The sequence below is a fragment of the Pseudophryne corroboree genome, chromosome 2 (genome assembly GCF_028390025.1).
Source record: "Pseudophryne corroboree isolate aPseCor3 chromosome 2, aPseCor3.hap2, whole genome shotgun sequence".
NCBI lineage: Eukaryota > Metazoa > Chordata > Amphibia > Anura > Myobatrachidae > Pseudophryne > Pseudophryne corroboree.
In genome coordinates, this window is record NC_086445.1 from 144,182,467 (window position 1) to 144,200,313 (window position 17,847).

The 17,847-nt window shown below is 50.1% G+C and overlaps 1 protein-coding gene across 1 annotated transcript in view; it reads left to right on the plus strand.

Annotated features, from left to right (window-relative positions):
- The first annotated feature begins 15,849 nt into the window (after window positions 1-15,849).
- The window catches only part of BRCA2 (BRCA2 DNA repair associated), a 171,282-nt gene continuing 169,284 nt past the window's right edge, over window positions 15,850-17,847 (plus strand). Inside the window, exon 1 of the mRNA XM_063951778.1 lies at window positions 15,850-16,420. Within this exon, the coding sequence (XP_063807848.1) occupies window positions 16,177-16,420 (244 nt within the window). The 5' untranslated portion in view covers window positions 15,850-16,176. The remainder of the gene's footprint in view (window positions 16,421-17,847) is intronic.

Here is a 17,847-nt window from a genome sequence, read left to right on the forward strand (position 1 = left end):
ACTTTCCTAAGCAGCTCTTTAGGAGAGCCACCTAGATTGCACCCTTCTCGGCCGGGCACAAAATCTAACTGGCTTGGAGGAGGGTCATAGGGGGAGGAGCCAGTGCACACCACCTGATCCTAAAGCTTTACTTTTTGTGCCCTGTCTCCTGCGGAGCCGCTATTCCCCATGGTCCTTTCAGGAACCCCAGCATCCACTAGGACGATAGAGAAATATCTTTCTGCGAGGTACACTGGGCTCCACAAGGCGCCCACCCTGACGCACTTAGCTTCTTTGGGTTGGTATGGCATTAGCCGCTGACACTTCTCCTGTCGTGAGAGTGTGGTGTATGTGGCTACTAACCGTTGTTGTCTCTTTTCCTGCTACTGCATTGGGCTGGTTAACTAAAAACTGAGCTCATGTGCAGGGAGGCGGGGTTATAGAGGAGGCGGCGCTGTGCATTCTGGGAACAGTCAAAGCTTTGAGCCTGCTGGTGCCTCGATCCTACTCTACACCCCAATGTCTATCCTTGTGGAGCCCAGTGTATCTCGCAGAAAGAGATTTAACAAAGGTAAGTTCTTACCATAAATCTCGTTTTTCCATATGCGGTGGAACTGTAACAATGACCGCTGACCTTTCCAATTTTTGAATGGCTTCCTGTAGGACAGCCCTGTCTGTCAGTAAAGCTGGCAAGCCTAATTTGAATCTGTGATGCGGGAGTTTTTGAAACTCCAGTCTGTACCCTTGGTATACAATATCCTGTACCCAGGGGTCCAGGCCGGACGACACCCAGACGTGGCTGAAACGTCTGAGCCTCGCACCCACCAGACCGTCCTCCAGGCTGTGTGGTCCACCGTCATGCTGAGGATTTTGAGGAACCAGAAGCAGGCTTCTGGTCCTGGGAGATTGCAGGTGCAGGCTTTTTGGATTTTGCACGGCCAACTCTAAAGAAAATTGTAGGGGGCTTGGACTTTTTTGTCTTAGCGGTCCAAAAGGACTGCTATGCAGATGAAGAAAATGGTTTCTTCGTAGAAGGTGTAGCTGAGGGAAGAAAAGTTGACTTACCCGCGGTTGCCAGGGAAATCCACGCATCCAACGCTTCCCCAAATAGAGCCTGTCCTGTGTAGGGTAGGTGCTCCACACTTCTCCTGGATTCTGCGTCTGTTGACCATTGGCGTAGCCAGAGTCCCCTGCGAGCTGAGACAGACATGGAAGATATCCGTACATTCTACGTACCCAGGTCCTTCATAGGCTCCACCATGAACCCCGCAGAATCCTGTATGTTACGTAAAAACAGTTCAATGTCACTTCTATCCATTGTATCTAAGTCTTCTAGTAACGTGCCTGACCACTTAACTATAGCTTTTGAGATCCATGCACAGGCAATAGTAGGCCTAAATGCCACCCCTGAAGCAGTGTATATGGATTTGAGTGTAGTGTCAATCTTACGATCAGCCAGTTCTTTTAACACGGTAGATCCAGGGACAGGTAAAACCACCTTTTTTGACAGTCTGGAGACGGATGAGTCAACTATGGGTGGGTTTTCCCATCTTTTTCTATCCTCCTCCGTAACGGGAAAAGCAACCAGGACCCTCTTGGGGATCTGGAATTTTTTCTCCGGGGTTTCCCAGGATTTTTCAAATAAAGCATTTAATTTAATTCTTTAGACGCAGGAAAGGTTAGCGAGGCTTTCTTATTGTCTGTGAAGTAAGCCTCCTCAACCTGCTCAGGTGGTGTGTCAGAAAATGTTTAACACATCTAATGGCTTCAATCATGAGCTGCACCCCCCTTAGCCAGAGATGCCGACCCCCTTAGCACATCCCCATCACCGTCTGCCGTGTCAGAGTCGGTATCCGTGTTATCTTGCATAATCTGGGCAAGTGCACGTTTCTTTGGGAATATGCTAGGGGATTGAGAAGGAATAGGAATAGAACCTGACGAAACAGCCATAGACTTCTTTAAAACCTGAGTTTCTGTCTCAGTATGAGCTAGCCTAGTAGAGATCTGAGAGATCATTCCCTTAATAGAAGTCAGCCAGTCTGGCTCTTTAATAGGAATCTGAGACAATACATTACATTCCTGGGTACATGGAATGGATTCCTCTGGGAATGAAACGTCCTCTGCAGCATAAGACACAGAGTCCCTGGACATGACTATGTGAGAAAACATACCACACACACAGGAAAATGTCAGACAGTTTCCCCCAAGTACCTTCAGAGCAACACAGAGCTTGGAGCCAGCACACACACAGCACTTCCCTAGGTATAAATAATCCGAATATCGGGCGCTGACTGTGTACCTTAATAGACTACACAGTAATTATACAACCTCCCCCCCTCCCCCCTTCTACAACCCCCTGGTACCGCACAGGATAGCTGGAGTCGTGTGGAGGGACAGCTCTCCCTGTCAGCGTCTCTGTAGCTGGATCTGCAGGGAGGAAAATGGCGCTGAACGCTGCTGGGTCCACTCTGAGGAGAAGCTCCACCCCCTGAAACATGGCGCTGCTTCCCGTATTTTACATCTTTTTTTTTTTTTTAATATTAAATTTTTATTGAGTTTTCATACAAATGTATAATTGCAGTTACAATCAAATTGGTAAATGAGAAATAAAACCAAAAAAAAAAAGAAAAAAAAAAGGGGAGAAGACATGTACACAACAGAACTAATAAGACAGGGGGGAGGAAGGGTAGATATCAGGGACATCTTAATACAACAATAGAATCAGAGTATGAAGAAGGGGAAGAGGTCTGAAACCTGTAATAAGTTAGGGGCCATCTTGAATCGGAGAATTAAGCACAGAAAGGTCAGGTAAGTCCGTTAGGGCACTGGATATACCCATTTGGCCCGATCTCTCCTTATATAGGAACCACTTAGACCATTTCTTTCTCATAGTGGGTGCCCCTGGGGAAGAATCATCTCCTGCGGTCTCAAACACATAGTGTTGGTGAACCTTTTGTTCTATCATCGATAAGGTGGGGACGACCGCCGATTTCCATTTGGAGGCAATGGCGGCCTTAGAGGCTATGAGAATGTGGCCCAAAAGATATCTGTCACAGTTGGACATTTCGCCACGGTAGTAGTGAAATAGTGCCAATAGGGGGTCAGGTAAGAGGACTACTCCCAGGACCTGGGAAATGAAAAGGAATACCTCCCTCCATAACATCCGGATTGCCGGGCATAGCCAAAAAATATGAAGGATATCTCCCACCATCCCACAGTTCCTCCAACAACTAGGGGAGACATCGGGCCAAATCTTATGCAGGCGTGCCGGTGTGAAGTATACCCTATGGACCAATTTGTAATACATTTCACAGTGATTTACACATTTAGAAATTTTAAAACAAAATTGAAAGATAGCCTTCCAAATATCTTCAGTGAAGACCGCAGGGAGGTCTTTTTCCCATTTAGTCTGAGAGGGAAATACCCCATGTCGGGACTCAGTCACAAGATATTGGTACCATCTGGAGATGCCTCCCCTATTACCGCTAGGCAACAGAAGGGACATCAGCAATTTAGGGAGGCCGACATGGGGGACTCGGTTGGGAGAACAACTTTGGAGCCAGTGCCTCATCTGCAGATACTTATGAAAGTCTTGCTTAGGTATCTGAAATTGTTCTTGGAGTAGGGAAAAAGGGACTAAAACACCGTCTCGAAGGACATCCTGCAAGGTGGAGAGGCCCTTGACACGCCAATGGTGTAAGTGTAAGTCTGGGATCAAGGTGGCTATGGCGTGGAGAGACAGTTGGGGGGAGGGCAGAGCCCCGGCAGGGAGGGATCTAAGAACGGTTCTCCATGCTAACAACGTTGCTTGGACCGCTGAATTTTCAGCAACTCTGGGAGGGATAGAAATGGTAGGCAACCAAAACAAGTCCGACAGTATAAAGGGGGATACGGCACTCCGTTCCAAGGATACCCATGGTTTAGGGGTGTCTTGGGTGAACCAATCTCTGGCCTGGGTGAGTAAACAAGCATTATGATATCTCTCTAAATCCGGGTATGCCACTCCCCCATCACACTTCGGAGCAGTCAAGGTGGGTTTCGCTATTCTCGGTTTTGAGCCTCCCCACACATAATTGGATAGCAATCTGTTAAATCTATTACAGATATCTTTAGGGAAGGTCCTGGGGATGGTACGGAAAAGATACATTAATTTAGGTAAGAGAACCATCTTCGCAGCTGCCACTCGTCCAACCCAGGAAACCTCCTGCATCATCCAGTCTTTAATAAATAGCTCAAATGTTCGGAAGAGGGGGTCATAATTACATCCCATTAAGTCCCGCCCTCTGGATATCTGCACACCTAAATATTTAAGCGACCTTAGTTGCCATGCGTATTTATAATCTTTCTTTAGACGCCCAAGAGCGCCATCCGAAACATTCAGAGGGAGGGCCTCAGTCTTAGTAGTATTCAGCTTGTAGTAAGATACCGCTGCATATGAGTCTAAGAGACAGTGTAGATGTGGTAAAGACGATTCAGGCTCACTAAGGCATACTAAAATATCGTCAGCAAAAAGACAAATTTTATGGTGCGTCCCTCCCACCACTGGACCAACAATGGAGTCTAGCGCCCTAATTCTCTCCGCCAGGGGCTCTATAGCCAGCACAAAGATGAGGGGTGATAAGGGGCAGCCTTGGCGAGTCCCATTAGTGATATTGAATGTAAATGAATTGCACCCATTGGTGAAAACCGAAGCCGAGGGCGAGGAATACAGAGCCAAAATAGAGTCAAGTATCCTACCTGCAAATCCAAAGCATCCCAGGGTGGCCCGTAAATAGTCCCAGTGGAGCCTATCGAATGCTTTTTCTGCATCGAGAGAAAGGAGCAAGAGAGGTTCGCCTCGAGTCTGGTAGCGTTCAATCAAATTGATAACCCTACGTGTGTTATCTGATGCTTGCCGTCCCAAAACAAAACCTACCTGGTCAGGGTTTATCAAACCAGATAAGAGTGGGGATATCCTATTTGCAACCATCTTAGCGAACAACTTAAGGTCAGTGTTCAGTAGTGCTATTGGGCGATAGTTCTGGACCACTGCAGGGGATTTACCTGGCTTAGGGATGGTAACTATCCGGGCCTCTAACATCTCTTTCGGGAAGCATGTGGAGTCCGAGGCTTCATTGAAAACTGACAGCAAAAGTGGGGCAAGGGTTGGTTTAAAGGTTTTGTAAAAGTTAGAGGGATACCCATCTGGGCCAGGGGCCTTATTTACTGGGCAGGAATCAATAACCGCCTCGACTTCCCTGAGCTCCCATGGCAAACTAAGGGATTCACGGGTCTGAGAGTCAATAGTGGGGAGTGACAACCCTTCCAAAAACCAAGCGATGTCTACCAAAGAGGGCTGAGAGGTATCAGGATCATCTCTGAGGTTGTACAGCTGCGAGTAATATTCAGCAAACGCATTAGCTATCTCTACCGGGTCCGTTACTTTAACCCCTGAAGATGTATGGACAGCATGTATACGTTCCTTAGCTCTGCGTCCCCTTAGTTTACGCGCCAGTAGACGTCCCGCTCTATTACCAAGTCTATAGTATTGTTGATTAAGTCGTAACAAGTTACGATGAACTTCAGATAACGCAAATGTATTCACCTTGTCTCGGGCCGCAAGAAGTCGCTTAAATAGGGCTTTATTATCAGGGTTACTTTTATGTGCAGATTCCAGTCGGGCAGCCTCCCTTTCGGCTGAGGCGTGTCTGTTTCTATATTCACGTTTGAGTCTAGCCGCGATTTGGATTGCAGAACCTCTAACCACGGCTTTCAGAGAACACCAATGGGTGAAAACGGATGTTTCTGTGGGACAGTTAGTAGCTAAATATGAGTCTAAAGATTGTTGGATGGCCTGTCGTGTATTTTACATCTTTATACTGGCCTGAGGTATGGTGCTGGCAGTGTTACCGAGGTTCCTGACAGCCTGAGTGACCAGTGTAGGGTATAGGCGCTGGGTCAGGGCACCCCTCATAGCGCCGCACTGTGTACCGCTGAGCCTCCGGAGCGCAGTTAGTACTGCACTCCCACCCTGTTGCTGACATTTTCACACCGGCTCCCCACTTGCCGGGGCGCCGCTGACTCACTCGCCACCAGAATCTTCTAGCTGTTAGGGGGTGGTGGCATGCTGCGGGAGTGAGCGGTCGCCTGGGGCGGCTAACGATCATCACCCTCAGGAGCTCAGTGTCCTGTCAGCGGAGATAGTGCACATTAACCTCTCATGGTTGGACACTACTCCCCCCCCTAAGTCCCACGAAGCAGGGAGGCTGTTGTCAGTGTGGGACGCTACGGGTGCCGAAACCCTCCCCTGGCCGCCCGGACGGAAGCCGCCACGGATCCCCTTCTCTCGGCCGGAAGCCAGCGCTGGTCCCCGCGTCTCCAAGCGCGCCCACGTGGTGTGGCGCGTCATCACAGGGCGACAAATAGGGAGCCGCCTCGTCACCCACCCCAGAAGCCCCTGCAGGGGGGTATATAGGGGACGGCGCAGAAGAAGAAGGAGAGCGCTGCACGTGGAGCCCAGCTGGAGGAGGACGTCTGCTGCTGCGTTTGATGGCGTTGCTGCTGCTGCTCCTTCTCCTCAGGTTGCTGCTGTGGTCTACACTGGGAAAAACTCCTATGGAGCTCCCCTAGCTGTGACCGGCTCCTCTGGGCACATTTTCTAAACTGCGTCTGGTAGGAGCGATATAGAGGGAGGAGCCAGCCCACACTATTAAACTCTTAAAGTGCCAGTGGCTCCTAGTGGACCCGTCTATACCCCATGGTACTAATGTGGACCCCAGCATTCTCTAGGACGTAAGAGAGATATATATATATATATATATATATATATATATATAAACTTTTGTCCAGTGCATTTGGTACAAGGGTGTTGGATCAGGGCCTAATTCATTATCCCTGTGATGCCCTGTGAAGTGTGCGCACGCACAAAGCCGCACTGCGCGTGCGCATACTGTGAGATGTGTTGGCATCTCACATCTGCGAACGCCTCTGCCTGATTGGCAGATGTGTTCACGGGGCGGGAGGGGGCGCGGTCTGGACAACGCAGCCGCTGTGAACCAAAACATGGTGGGTAGCCGCCTGCCTTTGCAGCTAGTCTATGTAGGCAGAGGGCTACCCTAAACATGCAAAAAGCATCGCCGCCGTGTGATGCTTTCGCATGTGTGCGGGGGGGACTGGATCTGGCATGCGGGGCGAACGTGCCCTGTGCTGGGCATCCCCACGCATGTTAGTGTAATGGATTGTAGAATCGAACATCTACGATCCATGCTGAATCAGGCCCTCAGTTCCTAAAGCAAATGGTCCCAAAAGATCATAGTGTGAAAGTCTACTTGGTGAAACCCAACAAACACAGGATTCTCCGGATCTATCACATTAGTTATACTTTAAGGAAAAACAAGTGTGTGCGCCAGGGCCGGATCTAGGGGGGGGCGAAGGGGGCGACCGCCCCCCCCTAACACGGTCATAGCCAAGCCCACTTTTGAGCAGAAGAGAGCTCTCCTGGGAGAGCCTTAGGCAGAACGATGTGCTGCAGCTTATACCACAGCAGCACAGGGGAGCCAGGAGAGCAAGGGTTACAGAGCATTTGCCCCTCACTTGCTGGTGTGTGGCTACTAGGGCTAATAAAATAAGAATTTACTTACCGATAATTCTATTTCTCGTAGTCCGTAGTGGATGCTGGGAACTCCGTAAGGACCATGGGGAATAGCGGCTCCGCAGGAGACTGGGCACAAAAGTAAAGCTTTAGGACTACCTGGTGTGCACTGGCTCCTCCCCCTATGACCCTCCTCCAAGCCTCAGTTAGGATACTGTGCCCGGACGAGCGTACACAATAAGGAAGGATTCATGAATCCCGGGTAAGACTCATACCAGCCACACCAATCACACCGTACAACTTGTGATATGAACCCAGTTAACAGCATGATAACAGAGGAGCCTCTGGAAAGATGGCTCACAATAACAATAACCCGAATTAGTTAACAATAACTATGTACAAGTATTGCAGACAATCCGCACTTGGGATGGGCGCCCAGCATCCACTACGGACTACGAGAAATAGAATTATCGGTAAGTAAATTCTTATTTTCTCTGACGTCCTAGTGGATGCTGGGAACTCCGTAAGGACCATGGGGATTATACCAAAGCTCCCAAACGGGCGGGAGAGTGCGGATGACTCTGCAGCACCGAATGAGAGAACTCCAGGTCCTCCTCAGCCAGGGTATCAAATTTGTAGAATTTAGCAAACGTATTTGCCCCTGACCAAGTAGCTGCTCGGCAAAGTTGTAGAGCCGAGACCCCTCGGGCAGCCGCCCAAGAAGAGCCCACCTTCCGTGTGGAATGGGCTTTTACAGATTTTGGCTGTGGCAGGCCTGCCACAGAATGTGCAAGCTGAATTGTACTACAAATCCAACGAGCAATAGTCTGCTTAGAAGCAGGAGCATCCAGCTTGTTGGGTGCATACAGAATAAACAGCGAGTCAGATTTTCTGACTCCAGCCGTCCTGGAAACATATATTTTCAAGGGGTGGTCTTCTGTTTGCCGGCGGTCGGGCTCCCGGCGCTCAGTATACCGGCGCCGGGAGCCCGACAGCCGGCATACCGACACTTATTTTCCCTCGTGGGGGTCCACGACCCCCATAGAGGGAGAATAAAATAGTGTGGCGCGCGTAGCGCGCCACCGTGCCCGTAGCGTGGCGAGCGCAGCGAGCCCGCAAGGGGCTCATTTGCGCTCGCCAAGCTGTCGGTAAGCCGGCGGTCGGGCTCCCGGCGCCGGGATGCTGGTCGCCGGGAGCCCGACCGCCGGCCAGCCGTAGTGAACCCATTTTCAAGGCCCTGACTGTTATGCACACCAGTGCCTGCAGGAAAGTACTAGTGTCAGAACTGTTATGCACTCCAGTGTCTGCAGGAATGTACTGGTGTTTGAACTGTTATGCAAAACAAATGGACTCACAGACAAACTGGGGAATATGACATAACGTACACAGAAGGTGATAGGGTAACAAAATACACACACAGTGAACAGAGAAGCCCAGAGGCTAAGGAACTGGGTATCTCCCTTGTATTAGAACTGCTCAGATGTAAAAAGCAAGATGTTGTGTTTTAATACGTAGAGAACCCGAAATGCTGTTGCTAAGGGCAACAGCAAAACCCTAAAGGGTTACCAACGGGTGTGGCAGTAAACTCCTTGGTCAGAGATGGAATGATAGACACAAGGAGAGCCTCCACAATCCTGATTCTCACTTGCAGTGCACAGGTTTAAGCTTACTGCCACTAAACTGACCCCTGACACCTAGCACAGTGAGACAGGATTAGACAGGCAAGTGTTAGAATACAGCCGCAAACTTGCTAAGTTCACAGAGTAATAACAGAACCCCAGCAAGCTAAACGACTGACTCCAGTCTTACTGCTAGGTCTGGATTGGCAGAGTGTAATACCAAATCCCCAGGCCTATTTGCAGTAAGCAACAAACAAATACAAAGCTACACAGTACTGGCTAACTTTCATGAACTGACTAACCAACAGAGATTCAGCAGCATCTGCTTACCCTGAAAAGAGGCCTTATAAAGCAGGTGCTGTCCACGCCCCACTCAGACCTCACAGACTGTGAGCACAAAAACCAGCACCGGATCCCCTGCCGTGCACAGAGCCTATAACCACTGCACAGCAAAAGACCCGAACCGGAGTATCAGCTGCGCTCAGGTTACTCCACTAGCACTTGTCTCCCGGTTGCCATGACGACGTGGCAGCACAGGGCAGGAGACCCTAACACTGACTACGTCCAGTAACTTGGAGTCCTCCAATTCCCTAGTAGCCGCAGGTACCACAATAGGCTGGTTCAGGTGAAACGCTGAAACCACCTTAGGGAGAAATTGAGGACGAGTCCTCAATTCTGCCCTGTCCGTATGAAAAATCAGGTAAGGGCTTTTACAGGATAAAGCCGCCAATTCTGACACGTGCCTGGCCGAAGCCAAGGCCAACAACATGACCACTTTCCACGTGAGATATTTTAAATCCACAGATTTAAGCGGTTCAAACCAATGTGATTTTAGGAACCCCAAAACGACATTGAGATCCCAAGGTGCCACTGGAGGCACAAAAGGAGGCTGTATATGCAGCACCCCCTTGACAAACGTCTGAACTTCAGGCACTGAAGCCAGTTCTTTCTGGAAGAAAATCGACAGGGCCGAAATCTGAACCTTTATGGATCCCAATTTGAGGCCCATAGACACTCCTGTCTGCAGGAAATGTAGGAATCGACCCAGTTGAAATTCCTCCGTAGGGGCCTTCGTGGCCTCGCACCAAGCAACGTATTTCCGCCAAATGCGGTGATAATGCTTTATGGTTACATCCTTCCTGGCTTTGATCAGGGTAGGGATGACTTCCTCCGGAATGCCTTTCTCTTTCAGGATCCGGCGTTCAACCGCCATGCCGTCAAACGCAGCCGCGGTAAGTCTTGGAACAGACAGGGTCCTTGCTGGAGCAGGTCCCTTCTTAGAGGTAGAGGCCATGGGTCCTCTGTGAGCATCTCTTGAAGTTCCGGGTACCAAGTCCTTCTTGGCCAATCCGGAGCCACGAGTATAGTTCTCACTCCTCTCCGTCTTATAATTCTCAGTACCTTGGGTATGAGAGGCAGAGGAGGGAACACATACACTGACTGGTACACCCACGGTGTTACCAGAGCGTCCACAGCTATTGCCTGAGGGTCCCTTGACCTGGCAATTTGTTTTCTACCAAGGTAAAAAGGTTCAGGCGCTTTATGGATGTTGCGTTTCTAATGCTGCTGCTATAAATTGGGGTAGTCAAACCCAAAACCACATGGAAAATACACACATAAGATAGCAGCGCTTAGTGAAATTAATAAAAATATGAAGGTTTGAGTGAAAAATTAATCACAATTTAATTAGACATCATTCTAAAAACACATAAAAAAATCATAATATGGCCACATAAATGCTAAAACACTTGTACTGGCTGCTGCCGTTTAAGGTGTAGTCCGTTCCTAGTATTAAATGGACTGGCAAAGAATTTGATGATGTAACACTGAAAAAGAACCAAATATATAGTTCCACATGGGTTGTTTACCACTTTAAGCCGCTGGAGGTGTAGTCCCTTTGAGAATATTCCTTTGTTAGACTCAAACCCAAGCAAGGGTTATGAGGGGTCCTCACTGCGTTGCGGTATCCTCCTGTTGTACGAAGGATGAGTGGTGTTCCAGATGAATTGGTTCTTTGAAAGTTCAATGTCCCAGTCTTGGTTCGGACACACCTTGGCAGCTGAATTAGCAAAAGATAGTGGCCTGGCAAGCCTCCTGACGCGTTTCACAGCAAGGCACTGCAGCTTTATCAAAGGTAGTACCTTGCAGTGAAACGCGTCAGGAGGCTTGCCAGGCCACTATCTTTTGCTAATTCAGCTGCCAAGGTGTGTCCGAACCAAGACTGGGACATTGAACTTTCAAAGAACCAATTCATCTGGAACACCACTCATCCTTCGTACAACAGGAGGATACCGCAACGCAGTGAGGACCCCTCATAACCCTTGCTTGGGTTTGAGTCTAACAAAGGAATATTCTCAAAGGGACTACACCTCCAGCGGCTTAAAGTGGTAAACAACCCATGTGGAACTATATATTTGGTTCTTTTTCAGTGTTACATCATCAAATTCTTTGCCAGTCCATTTAATACTAGGAACGGACTACACCTTAAACGGCAGCAGCCAGTACAAGTGTTTTAGCATTTATGTGGCCATATTATGATTTTTTTATGTGTTTTTAGAATTATGTCTAATTAAATTGTGATTAATTTTTCACTCAAACCTTCATATTTTTATTAATTTCACTAAGCGCTGCTATCTTATGTGTGTATTTCCCTTGACCTGGCGCAATACCTGTCCAGTTTTTTGTTGAGGCGGGACGCCATCATGTCCACCTTTGGTTTTTCCCAACGGTTTACAATCATGTGGAAGACTTCTGGGTGAAGTCCCCACTCTCCCGGGTGGAGGTCGTGCCTGCTGAGGAAGTCTGCTTCCCAGTTGTCCACTCCCGGAATGAACACTGCTGACAGTGCTATCACATGATTTTCCGCCCAGCGAAGAATCCTTGCAACTTCTGCCATTGCCCTCCTGCTTCTTGTGCCGCCCTGTCTGTTTACGTGGGCGACTGCCGTGATGTTGTCCGACTGGATCAGTATCGGCAGACCTTGAAGCAGAGGTCTTGCTTGGCTTAGAGCATTGTAAATGGCTCTCAACTCCAGAATATTTTTGTGAAGTGATGTCTCCAGGCTTGACCACAAGCCCTGGAAATTTCTTCCCTGTGTGACTACTCCCCAGCCTCGCAGGCTGGCATCTGTGGTCACCAGGACCCAGTCCTGAATGCCGAATCTGCGGCCCTCGAGAAGATGAGCACTCTGCAACCACCACAGGAGAGACACCCTTGTCCTTGGAGACAGGGTTATCCGCTGATGCATCTGAAGATGCGATCCGGACCATTTGTCCAGCAGGTCCCACTGGAATGTTCTTGCGTGGAATCTGCCGAACGGGATTGCTTCGTAGGAAGCCACCATTTTTCCCAGGACCCTTGTGCATTGATGCACTGATACTTGGCCTGGTTTTAGTAGGTTTCTGACTAGCTCGGATAACTCCCTGGCTTTCTCTTCCGGGAGAAACACCTTTTTCTGGACTGTGTCCAGGATCATTCCAAGGAATAGAAGACGTGTCGTCGGGATCAGCTGCGATTTTGGGATATTGAGAATCCAACCGTGTTGCCGCAGCACTACTTGAGATAGTGCTACTCCGACTACCAACTGTTCCCTGGATCTTGCCCTTATCAGGAGATCGTCCAAGTAAGGGATAATCAAAACTCCTTTCTTTCGAAGGAGTATCATCATTTCGGCCATTACTTTGGTAAAGACCCGGGGCGCCGTGGACAATCCAAACGGCAGCGTCTGAAACTGATAGTGGCAGTTCTGTACCACAAACCTGAGGTACCCTTGATGAGAAGGGTAAATTGGGACATGGAGGTAAGCATCCTTGATGTCCAGAGACACCATATAATCCCCTTCTTCCAGGTTCGCGATCACTGCTCTGAGTGACTCCATCTTGAATTTGAACCTCTGTATGTAAGTGTTCAAAGATTTTAGATTTAAAATAGGTCTCACCGAGCCGTCCGGCTTCGGTACCACAAACAGTGTGGAATAATACCCCTTTCCCTGTTGCAGGAGGGGTACCTTGATTATCACCCGCTGGGAATACAGCTTGTGAATGGCTTCCAATACCGCCTCCCTGTCGGAGGGAGACGTCGGTAAAGCAGACTTTAGGAAACGGCGAGGGGGAGACGTCTCGAATTCCAATTTGTACCCCTGAGATACCACCTGAAGGATCCAGGGGTCCACTTGTGAGTGAGCCCACTGCGCGCTGAAATTCTTGAGACGGGCCCCTACCGTACCCGTGTCCGCTTGTAAAGCCCCAGCGTCATGCTGAGGACTTGGCAGAAGCGGGAGAGGGCTTCTGTTCCTGGGAACTGGCTGTCTGCTGCAGCCTTTTTCCTCTTCCTCTGCCACGGGGCAGAAAAGAGGAGCCTTTTGCCCTCTTACCCTTATGGGGCCGAAAGGACTGCGCCTGATAATACGGCGTCTTCTTATGTTGAGAGGCTACCTGGGGTAAAAATGTGGATTTCCCAGCAGTCGCCGTGGCCACCAGGTCTGATAGACCTACCCCAAATAACTCCTCCCCTTTATAAGGTAATACTTCCATATGCCTTTTGTAATCCGCATCACCTGACCACTGCCGCGTCCATAACCCCCTTTTGGCAGAAATGGACAGCGCACTTACTCTTGATGCCAGTCGGCAAATATCCCTCTGTGCATCACGCATATATAAAAATGCATCTTTTAAATGCTCTATAGTCAGTAATATACTATCCCTATCCAGGGTATCAATATTGTCAGTCAGGGAATCCGACCAAGCCACCCCAGCACTGCACATCCAGGCTGAGGCGATTGCTGGTCGCAGTATAACACCAGTATGTGTGTATATACATTTTAGGATATTCTCCTGCTTTCTGTCAGCAGGTTCCTTAAGGGCGGCCGTATCAGGAGACGGTAGTGCCACCTGTTTTGACAAGCGTGTGAGCGCTTTATCCACCCTAGGGGGTGTTTCCCAACGTGCCCTATCCTCTGGCGGGAAAGGGTATGATGCCAATAACTTTTTAGGAATTATCAGTTTTTTATCGGGGGAAACCCACGCTTCATTACACACTTCATTTAATTCATCAGATGCAGGAAAAACTACGGGTAGTTTTTTCTCACCAAACATAATACCCCTTTTAGTGGTACTTGTACTATCAGAAATGTGTAAAACATCTTTCATTGCCTCAATCATGTAACGTGTGGCCCTACTGGAAGTCACATTTGTCTCTTCACCGTCGACACTGGAGTCAGTATCCGTGTCGGCGTCTGTATCTGCCATCTGAGGTAACGGGCGTTTTAGAGCCCCTGATGGCCTTTGAGACGCCTGGACAGGCACAAGCTGAGTAGCCGGCTGTCTCATGTCATCAACTGTCTTTTGTAAAGAGCTGACACTATCACGTAAGTCCTTCCATAAGTTCATCCACTCAGGTGTCGACTCCCTAGGGGGTGACATCACCATTACCGGCAATTGCTCCGCCTCCACATCATTTTCCTCCTCATACATGTCGACACAATCGTACCGACACACAGCCCACACACAGGGAATGCTCTGATAGAGGACAGGACCCCACTAGCCCTTTGGGGAGACAGAGGGAGAGTATGCCAGCACACACCAGAGCGCTATATATATATATATATATATATAGGGATAACCTTATATAAGTGTTTTTCCCCTTATAGCTGCTGTTATGTTAATACTGCGCCCAATTAGTGCCCCCCTCTCTTGTTTTACCCTTTTCTGTAGTGCAGGACTGCAGGGGAGAGTCAGGGAGACGTCCTTCCAGCGGAGCTGTGAGGGAAAATGGCGCCTGTGTGCTGAGGAGATAGGCTCCGCCCCCTTCTCAGCGGACTTTTCTCCCGCTTTTTGCTGTATTCTGGCAGGGGTTAAAATACATCCATATAGCCCTGGGGGCTATATGTGAGGTATTTTCGCCAGCCAAGGTGTTTTTATTGCTGCTCAGGGCGCCCCCCCCCAGCGCCCTGCACCCTCAGTGACCGGAGTGTGAAGTGTGCCTGAGGAGCAATGGCGCACAGCTGCAGTGCTGTGCGCTACCTTGGTGAAGACTGATGTCTTCTGCCGCCGATTTTTCGGACCTCTTCTTGCTTCTGGCTCTGTAAGGGGGCCGGCGGCGCGGCTCTGGGACCGGACTCCGAGGCTGGGCCTATGTTCGGTCCCTCTGGAGCTAATGGTGTCCAGTAGCCAAGAAGCCCAAGCTGGCTGCAAGCAGGCAGGTTCGCTTCTTCTCCCCTTAGTCCCTCGATGCAGTGAGCCTGTTGCCAGCAGGTCTCACTGAAAATAAGAAACCTAAAACTAAACTTTTTCTTAGAAACTCAGGAGAGTCCTAGAATGCACCCTTCTCGGCCGGGCACAAAAATCTAACTGAGGCTTGGAGGAGGGTCATAGGGGGAGGAGCCAGTGCACACCAGGTAGTCCTAAAGCTTTACTTTTGTGCCCAGTCTCTTGCGGAGCCGCTATTCCCCATGGTCCTTACGGAGTTCCCAGCATCCACTAGGACGTCAGAGAAATACAATTACCCCATAGCACAGTCACATGTAGATAGAACAATCACAAAGCTCTATCTCAGTAATACTCAAAAAGTTCAGTCAGAATTGAGAGAGGAGGAGTTAGGACTGCAGATGGGAGGAGTTGGGACTGTAGAGGGAGGAGTCAATATTAAACAGTAAACCGCCCCCCCTAAAGAAAAGTCTAGATCCGTCCCTGCTGTGCGCAGATATCAGTGGCAGTGCTGCTGGTGACATATTACACCAGGATGAGCACCACTAACACAAGTGCTGTGTCCCTGCCTGCCAGGCCAGAAGCTGCTGTATACTGTCACCCCCGGGCCCCCAGGGTTGTGAACGAAGAGAATCTAGACGCTACCTCACTCCCAGTCACACCTGTCGCCCTGATTAATTACGTAAATCAGCCAGCAGCGGCAGCTGACCATTCCGTCCGGGACTACATCTCCCACAATCCCCTATAAGGCACAGCGTGTGGAGCATTCTGGGAGTTGTAGGAAAATCTCGCAGCGTATTAGCCAATGATAATTCCCTGTCTATACACACACGCACGTCTAGCTAAGAGCTGCATGCCTATTGGCTGTGTGTCCGGAGAGGCGTGTGTCGGGCAGCAGCAGCGGGAAGTTGGAGCTGTTCTGTCATGTATACACTGGCGCTGCCGGCCCTGTGCTGCCGGCTCTGCATGTGATGCCGCGGACATGTCCTCAGTGCAGGCCGGGAGATCCGTCTTCCTCCAGCTGTTCCAGGCGCGCTGCAGTGAGACAGGTACTGAGCATACAGTGTGTACTGTCTGTAGCCATGAGCGGTGGTGTGTGCTTTCCCATGTACACATACTGTTTATACAGCAGTGTCAGGTCTGCTAGAAACATTCATTGTGCTCTGTGTCTATATATCACAGAGCGGGCTCAAGTTCGCAACATGGAACCCCCTCGGTTGCTAATACTATTATTCGTCTGGACATCTATTGGGAATAGTATCCTGTGGCGAGCCACCGTGCCGGAAGCGTGCTGCGCGGAGCGAGCCACCGTGCCGGAAGCGTGCTGCGCGGAGCGAGCCACCGTGCCGGAAGCGTGCTGCGCGGAGCGAGCCACCGTGCCGGAAGCGTGCTGCGCGGAGCGAGCCACCGTGCCGGAAGCGTGCTGCGCGGAGCGAGCCACCGTGCCGGAAGCGTGCTGCGCGGAGCGAGCCACCGTGCCGGAAGCGTGCTGCGCGGAGCGAGCCACCGTGCCGGAAGCGTGCTGCGCGGAGCGAGCCACCGTGCCGGAAGCGTGCTGCGCGGAGCGAGCCACCGTGCCGGAAGCGTGCTGCGCGGAGCGAGCCAACGCGCCGGAAGCACGCTGCGCGGAGCGAGCCACCGTGCCGGAAGCGTACCCAGCGAAGCGAGACACCGTGCCGGAAGCGTACCCAGCGAAGCGAGACACCGTGCCCGAAGCGTTCCCAGCGAAGCGAGAAATTGTGCCAGGCAAGCGAGACAACAAGGGGGAAACATTTGAATGGTTGAATGATCTGAATCAGTTTAGTGATGCTAACCCATGGCATCCCGTGTTGTGAACCCTCAAAATGCATAGTTGCTGCCTGCCCCGGGTTTTAGTGTTCATTTCATTTAGAAGTGATGCAAAATGGTTTAACTTTTCCAGTGAAATGTATGGATGATGTGAGGGGGACACACAACTTATAGCCTCAATTCATGCGTTGTAATACACACACCAATGTGGCTTCAAAATAAGATGTGGTATTTAGGATGATGCTGCCAGCATTCAAATGTCACCACATTGCCCATTGGTGAAGTGACCCCGGAAATGTAACCTGTAGTTTACCAGCAGATAAAATACTTTTATTCTGATATCCCACACCCACTGCTGCAGGGTGAATACTGGTGCTTCCAGCATGTTACTTATGTTTGAGGCATTTGGTATGGTGTGCCGGCGCCTGGGGTCCCGGCGGTGAGCATACTGACGCCGAGATCCCAGCCGCCAGAATGCCAGCAGGGGCAGCGAGCGCATCGAAGCTCCTTGCTGAGCTCGTCACAGGTTCTAATCCAACTCTGTGGGTGTTGTGGACACCCACGAGTGGGAATAGCCCTTGTCATCCGGGATTCCGGCTGTAGGCATTGTCAGTGGTCAGGATTCCGGCGTCTGTATTCTGACCGCTGGGATCCTGACTGCCAGCAATGTAACTGCACCCCGTTTTGA